Genomic DNA, 8,345 nt, shown 5'->3' with positions numbered 1-8,345 from the left:
GTATTTTGTAGATCCAAATAAAAGTATTCAAATGTGTGTGTGTGTGTGTGTGTGTGTGTGTGTGTGTGTGTGTGTGTGTGTGTGTGTGTGTGTGTTTTCTCAGCTCTCCCAGGTGGTGTGTTGGAAGTGTTCAGACAGACAACGAGGTGGCTTTGCTGTACGACGGCAACAAGCTGAACAAAGTGTGCAAAGACTGCTACTCCATCCTGATTGTCCGGCCCAGGACAGACCAGAGAGGGGTGAAGGCAAGATGGGGTCGTCACTGGAGGCCACCTCTGACCTACATGCAAAGTTAGCCTGACAATTAAAATTGCATTCCTTTATTTTTCCTTAGTATGTTTTTCCTCTGCTTATTTTTTTTCTTTTGTAGGCTACCTGGTGGGATGGCTTTTTCTTTTTCATTTTTTTTTTGTATACATATAACTGATGGTGGTTTATTTGGTCTACATTTTGTAGTGTGTGTGAAAAGTTCCAGGCAGCAAACAGACAGTATAACAAAGTTAATTCACCCATGCACGCACACAGTGAAGTGATTTGCAAACAAGTGAATAGTGACTGCGCAAGTGTCATCATTCAGAATACCACACCAACACCGCCCCCTCCGCCCCAGGCGGCCCTGCCCCCTCACTGGCTTGTGAGAGGCTCATGGGTTGCAAAGCACACTTCTGAAACAAGAAGGAAAACTATTCTGTTGTTTGTAGATCGCTGCACTGGACCATAGGTCCTGGGCTTCACCCTTCTTATGAAGTTGTAAGAAGAACCTTGAGTGGAGGACTTTTGGGGAATAGAATAGATAACCCACTTTGGACTGAGTTTGGAATTTGAAGCCACTGCTAGCATGTCGTTGACGTTGAAACAGTCACTGAGCATTCTGAGAGCCAAAACCCCAGTAAGGAAGTAAGTATGTTATCATGTCAAAGTTCATGTGATCATTCTGCTGGATGGCACATTTTGCATTGTGTGTTTTACATTGATATGAAAAAACCCTTTGTACTGCTGTAATATTTGAGTTTTTATGTAAATGTTTTACTAACATTAACATCAGGATTAATTTAAGATTTTTTATTGCTGTGTTTGTGTGTCTATATCTGACTCATTATGGTATACTGTAATAAATGTATCCATCTGCAGCAGAAATGTTGCATGCTCAAACAAAGAGCAGTGGCAACACCCGCTGAACTCTGATGGGACAAACTCATGCAAGTACAGACAGGTGGTTTGTCAGTGAAAACATCTTTGGCATTTCACATTTCTGCTTCCCTAGGCTAGTAGGAATGGGGGATTGCTTCCCTCTGATTTTAATGTAGGGTAGGGATGGGGACATTATACTGTAAGATTTTATATTTTATTGTGATAAGACTCAAGATAATTCTATTGTGGTGGATGTCCATTATTGGGATGATCGTGTATATCCTAACAAGTGTGAATATCCTCATGAGCAACTTGAAAAATATGCCTGGCTCACTAATATACCAGTATTCCTATCAAGAGACACTCAACCTCATAAAAACGTGAACATGATGACTTTTATGCACTTCATTCTATCTTGAAAAGATAAACTTCTTAAAGCTCAGAGAGAGAGCAGAGTATGGGTGATTTTCTCTTCTTTTCTTTCTTTTTTTTCTTACAGAATTTACTTTAATTATTCTAATGTTTTGTTTTTCTAGTCATTAATCTAGTCATACAGATACAGTATCTCTACGTTTACAAAATCAAATGGCTTTCTTTACTTTTTCCACCACTGCAATTGAGGGTTTGGTGTGACTGAGATGTCATAAATAATGCCTCTCACGTTCAACTTGATGCTGAACCACAACAACCTCCACGGTTCCATTTTTTAATTCTACTGCCCAATCTGACTTATGTGCCTGTCTGATGACTTAAATAAATTCACCTGTGCACTCCAATTGTCCAATACCTTAGCTAATCCTATAAAAAGGATAATGCAGTCAAATTGGGATCTCATTAGCAGTGACCCTATTCTTAGGGAAGTTTTTCAGTTTCGAGCGGGCCCCCACATTACGGGACAAGCTGGTGCCAAGCTGACAACAAAAACACATGGCTTCACAGGACTCTGAAGGGTATAGGCCTACTTGCCTACTTAAATGTGGCTTTTGAAACCATTGTACTAACATAAAGGAATGTAAGCAATTTACTGACTATTCACACAGGATTAATATTATGTAGGGACCTCATGTGATTTGTAATAATTACGGGAGGACGTCTGTTTTTGAATCCCGTGCGAATCGACCATGTCCGTGATTTGTAAATAATTATTACAGGCCAAATGACCTACCATATTTCAGCAAACACGGTGGTCCTATGATAATTTGAGTCCTGTTACCTTTTTTTTTAGCAATGTTTTTGTTTTCTCTGAGTAATTTTTTACATTTTGGACCAAATAACTAATTTTACACCGAGGTGCCCACTCTTCGTTACTTAGTGGCTACTCTTCATGTTACCGTTATTTTGTAGGCTACATCATAGCCATCCCTTGTTATGTTGTGATTGATAATAAACAAGAATTAATTGGATAACATATTATCCAATGTGAGAGTGTGTGATGCGTTGTGGCCTTGTAGATCTGCTATATTCAAAAACCTTTGACAAAATGTGAAAAATTTGGAATGTTTTTGCAAACATTTTAACACCACAAATGTTATATTGTGGTCCCTGGCAATAACCTTGTGGTTGGACATGGACATACAGTCAGTGGGAAAAGCATTCACATGTTTTACTTAAGTAAAAGTATCAATACTGCAATGTAGAAAATCTAGAAATACTCTGTTACAAGTTAAAGTCCGGAATTAAAAATGTAGTTGAGTACAAGTACAAAAATATTGGTATCTAAATCTACCAAAACTATAAAGTAGGCTACTCATCAGGCAGAATGTCCCATTTCACATGTTGTCAAATATATGACATTTTTCTTAAATAGCCGATCTACAAGCTCACAACGCATCTTCATCGGTTAACAAGTCGCTTATAATAAGCAGACATGGCAACACCGGCAGTGCACCTTATTTGAGAGAGTATGCTGCAGCAGCACAGTGATTCTGGAGACAAAAAAAACATTTGTTTAATTGGCTCGTTGGACTCTCAATCAGACTCTCAATCAGACTCTCAATCAGAATCAGAATTATTTCAATTGTGAATAAATACTTTAATATTAAATGAATACTGTTAATGTAAACGCTAAGAGAGTGTACAAATGAATGGTCTTTTCTGTTTTGAGTATAATGGATAATGTCCATAATTTCAAGTAAAACTGCTTATCCAGTGCGAATGCACAAAAAAAAAATCACAGACGTCAGGGGGTAATTTCTAAATTACCAGAGGTCCCCACATAATATTAATCAACTGTAACACTACACAACGTGGTATACCGCCTGTCTTGTCCCTGTGGTTGCTTTTATATAGGTCGCACAAAGAGACGACTAAAAAACAGAGTCTCGGAGCATAAGTATGCTATCCGAAGAGGTAATCTGATTGCCCTATGGCTATACATTTTTACGATGTACATAACAGCAATCCAGATAGTCTTAAGGTTGAAGACCTAGCCCCAAACCATCAAAAATAACATTGTTTGGCTAGCTCATTTGTACCATATGTATTTTTTGTTGTTACCATGCAGTGATAACAGACCTGCTGTTTGTCTGTACACGTAAATCGTCGGGTGGAAACCTTGTAGACCTACCTGTACAGTAGTGTATGTCCAAAAGACTCACTTTTTCAGGACATTTTAAAACGTGTGTTCCAATGGATCCAATAGTTATTGGTTAGAATCTGTAAATCCATACAGTATGTGTGATGTTAATAGGCCTCTCAGTCACAACAGATCGTGTTTGGGTCAAATGTAAATGTACAGTAGACATGGACATTTATTGAAACCATTGACAAACATTCTGTCTGTATAAAAATATTTCCCTGACTGATCCAGCAACAATATTTTAATCATTAACCTAAATAACGTGATTTTATCTCCTGTAGGCCACAAAATGAGGAGGCCTCTGACCTTCTTAATGAGGACCTGGTCATGGTGAGAGAGATCATTCTGTGACATCCATGGTAGTTAAATGGCTCCAAGCCATAGCACTAACAGCCAGTGTTAATTTAACTGTGTAAAAATGGACACGATGATCAATTCTTTTTACACTCTTGCAGTTAAATCACGACATAATTTTGCTGTGCACTGATATCGTTAAGGACTCAGGTCCCATCATGCCCTCATGGCACTGTAAGATGTATTGGATATAAGCATGCGCACAAACTGGCATAGCATAGTTTGTGTAATGAATTACTGTGTGATTATATTGTATGTGTGTTCGTATTGAGTGTTAGCTAGAATATACAATACAGCATCTTTCTGTTACTGCTTCGGGTGTTATCTTCCTACTCACATCCATCCATACATGTATCCACGGTCAGTCCCATCCATCCATCCATCCATCCATCCATCCATCCATCGATGCTTTCATCTACTGTATCTCTCCATTCATCCATCTAGCCACACTCCCATTCATCCACCTACAGTATCTATACATCCATTAATTTTTGGATCAATTCATCCATCTACCTACCATGTCCATCTGCAACTATCCATCCAACCGCACGCACGCACGCACGCACGCACGCACGCACGCACGTACGTACGCACGCGCACACACACACACACACACACACACACACACACACACACACACACACACACACACACACACACACACACACACACACACACACACACACACACACACACACACTAAAGAGTGTCTTGTCTTCCATGGATTCCAGGTGGAGCAGCGGCTGGAGCCAACCAAGAAGGCAGCTCAGGTCATTCATAAGAAGCTACAAGGCTGCCTGCACGGTCGCCAGGGGATAGACCCTGATAGACGCATGGTGAGATTCAACAGCTAATATTGTCCAATTAAGTTTACTAAAAAGGTTTTAGGAATACTTGCAAGAAGAGTCAAAATATGTGAATGAAACTACTCTAAAATATTGCATTACAATAGGCCGGAATGGCCAAAGGCAAGGGATTATGTTTTGACTCCTGTGAGTCCGTTTCTCCGTCTGTCTGTCTGTCTGTCTATCCATGAGCAGCTAATCTCCGGCACCGTTGGATTGATCGGCGTCAAACTCCCAGTAGGCCAAAAAGAACATCTGCCCCAATTTCAAATTTGACTCGTGGTGGTGAATTCAGGCCAATTCACGTTTTGGCCTATAACTCTTGAACTGTGGGTCGTACAATCAAAATTGTTTTTTTCTCCGGTACACATCATCTTTGTGGTCACGTGATCATGATGATCAGATTTTTTCAGATTCCCTTCTGATTGGACGTTTGCAGGTAGGGTCTGTTGCACAAAATGCCACAAATCATGAACGCAGCATCCACACTGCCAGTCGGCCAAGGAAGAACCTCAGGCTCCACCCCAACGTTTTCTAATCAGCCTCATGGTGGCGCTATAACAGCCTGCTTCACGTTTTGGCCTATAACTATTGAACTCTCTCTCTGTCTCTCTCTCTTTCTCTCTGTTCACAGAAAAAGCTCCCCCTCACGTTGCTGGCTGCCAGCATGGTAGACAGCCTCAATAACTTTGATGAACTGTCTTCTGTCAGGTGACAATTTTGTTCTACTCTCCATCCATCCATCCATCCATCCATCCATCCATCCATCCATCCATCCATCCATCCTGACAGTCTTTGTGTGTGTGTGTGTGTGTGTGTGTGTGTGTGTGTGTGTGTGTGTGTGTGTGTGTGTGTGTGTGTGTGTGTGTGTGTGTGCGCGCGCGCGTGCGTGCGACTGGGTTGGTGTGTGTGCATGTGTGGGAGAGAGACAGACACATGTTGCAGGAGTGCTGTGTCGCAGAGCTTTGTTTGGCGACCACACAGGCAGACTTTGAGTTGAAAGTGGAGAAGGAAGTTTTAGAGCCCCTCAGCAAACTCGTTGAGGTAACTAATGAAAACTGCATGTGAATCCCAATCTGTCCAAAATGGATGCTATGTTATGGACTTTACCAGATTCCTGGTAGTTTTAATAGTCATTTAATATGTCAGTTCCATTTCTATTTATGCCAATTCCACTAGGTAGCCTGCCTATCTTGTTTTGTTGCTCCTCTATGCATGGTGGCATAACAACTGGATGACAAACACTCTGTGACAAGGTCATTACTGTACTTTTATTTATTTACTTTATTCCAATTCTAGGAAGATTTACCTGATATTTCCAGGAATAAGAAACAGTTTGACAAACTGTTTTCAGACTTTCTAAATGCATCTAACAGGTGGGTAACACTCTTAACATGAACTAATTAAGCTACTTTTATGAGCTCTTTCTCTATTCCAACTTCTCTTCCTGTATTTCCAACTTTGAGAACTTTGTTTACACCTTTTTACACCTTTAATCATGTGACGTGTACACAATGAAGTTACCTCTGGTTAAAACAGTACTCTACTATGGCATTTAGCCATACACCAAATGGCTTATTGATACAAATGTGTGTGTGTGTGTGTGTGTGTGTGTGTGTGTGTGTGTGTGTGTGTGTGTGTGTGTGTGTGTGTGTGTGTGTGTGTGTGTGTCTAGGGCGTGGGGTAGCGTTGCCCCCCAGGCAAAGCAGGATAGACTGAGAGACGATGCAGAAGAAGCCAAGAGGAAGTTGGACATCATCAAGGTTCATAGTACACTTATGGACTGTCTTCTCTGCATGTTTTTTGTGTCATAAGCAACAGTAGCACATGTAGCGCCCAGGATTCGAACCCGGGTCTCCCGCGTGGAAAGTACATCTTTTTTTGTTCAAGATTTTTTGGATGGCTTTTTATGCCTTTATTTTTTAGAGAGGGATAGGGAAAGTAGGCTGACAGGAAATGGGGAGCGAGATGGGGGATTGACACGCAGCAAAGGTTATCGGGAATGGGAGTCGAACCTGCGACACGCTAGGCTGGCATTGCAGCCTAGGGTGCCTGGACCGTCACGCTACGGCCCAGTACAACATATTAACCATTAGTCTAAAGGGGAATTCCCCCTTAGCCGGGGGAGATATTAGGCTTTTTTTTGGGTCATCAGGCAGAAGCTCTGAGCCACTACTGCTATGCACTAACATACACACATGCGCACTAACACACACGCACGATACGCACGCACGCCCACCACACGCGCGCACGCGCACACACACACACATACACTAATATAACATTTTAATCCAACAAGTCCTGTTTCCTCTGCTGTTGTTTTGATAGTAAACTACACTGTAAATTAACACTCTGAATGTGTCTTTAGGACCAGTACTCTGCCGATCTCTATTGGTTTGCCTCAAAGGAAGATGACTATGCTAACTACTTCCTTCGTGTGAGTTGTAAATATTCTCTACATGTTTTATCTTCTTATTTTTATGCCTCGCTGGCTGTAAATCTGTATTTGAACTTAAAGTATATTTCTGTGTGTGGAATGGCTCTGGCTGTCATTCATACAATGTTAGTTAAAGAAGATCCTTCTGCACACCTACTTCAAGGGCAGGCGTGTAAGAGCAATCAGTCAATGCATGAAAAAAGGGAACCCCGCACACTGTCATCACTTACAACGTTTCGGTCGCAAATGTATTATCAGTCATACAATACATTTTGTTCACACTAACTGTTTGATCATTCCCCATTGTAGCTTTTGGAGCTGCAGGCCGAATACCACAGAAACTCCCATGAGGCCCTGCAACAGCACATCTCAGAGATACAGAACAGAGAATGTAATGGACACTTTGTTATTGTCTTTTGTTTGTTTCAAGACAACACAAGGATAGTTTTGGGTTTTCACCATTTAATTAAAAACCTTTTTGAGTAAGGTCACCTGTTTACTCATTACTAATTTGTTGCTGTCGGGCAGAAACCAACTCCATGTTGACGCTTTTGCATATTTTTTTCATAAATCAGTGCTATTGAACAACCTTTATGTCTGTGTGTTGGTAAAAAAATATATATAAAAAATATTGAACCAATGAAAAGTATTAAAGGGATATTTCAAAAAAACTTTTGGTCATTTTATCATCTACTCAGGCCTTTGTGAGCCCCCAAGACAGTTTTTAAGTTGCTTGATTCATTATTTAGATATTTGATATTCATTTTATCAGACACGCCCCCTTCCTATACAAACCCATTGTGACTTCAAACTTTATTTTAACCATGTTAGATTCATCAAAAACACCCGTCCTTGGTTCTGGTGACTCATCCTGCCCTCCTAATGCGTGAGGGGGCCGTGTTTTTTCAATTACCTTTTTCATTTATTTTTAATATTCTTTTTTGAAAATTAAAAAAATAAAATACAATAAATAATTTAAATAAAATAAATGAAAAAAGTA

The 8,345-nt window shown here is 40.5% G+C and overlaps 1 protein-coding gene across 3 annotated transcripts in view; it reads left to right on the top strand.

Moving 5' to 3' along the window:
- The first annotated feature begins 661 nt into the window (after positions 1–661).
- LOC308104104 (uncharacterized protein) overlaps positions 662–8,345 on the top strand; it is a 53,826-nt gene continuing 46,142 nt past the window's right edge. For all 3 annotated transcript variants that reach the window (XM_080454403.1, XM_080454404.1, XM_080454401.1), the window contains exons 1-9: positions 662–897; positions 3,991–4,039; positions 4,795–4,899; positions 5,543–5,619; positions 5,841–5,952; positions 6,208–6,284; positions 6,584–6,671; positions 7,277–7,345; positions 7,655–7,736. In XM_080454403.1, the coding sequence (XP_080310529.1) occupies positions 839–897; positions 3,991–4,039; positions 4,795–4,899; positions 5,543–5,619; positions 5,841–5,952; positions 6,208–6,284; positions 6,584–6,671; positions 7,277–7,345; positions 7,655–7,736 (718 nt within the window). In that variant the 5' untranslated portion in view covers positions 662–838. The remainder of the gene's footprint in view (positions 898–3,990; positions 4,040–4,794; positions 4,900–5,542; positions 5,620–5,840; positions 5,953–6,207; positions 6,285–6,583; positions 6,672–7,276; positions 7,346–7,654; positions 7,737–8,345) is intronic.

This window comes from Gymnoscopelus braueri (assembly GCF_963280865.1).
Source record: "Gymnoscopelus braueri genome assembly, chromosome: 17".
Classification (NCBI taxonomy): Eukaryota; Metazoa; Chordata; class Actinopteri; order Myctophiformes; family Myctophidae; genus Gymnoscopelus; species Gymnoscopelus braueri.
The sequence above is the reverse complement of the archived record's forward strand: the minus strand, read 5'-3'. Positions and strand labels throughout refer to the sequence as shown.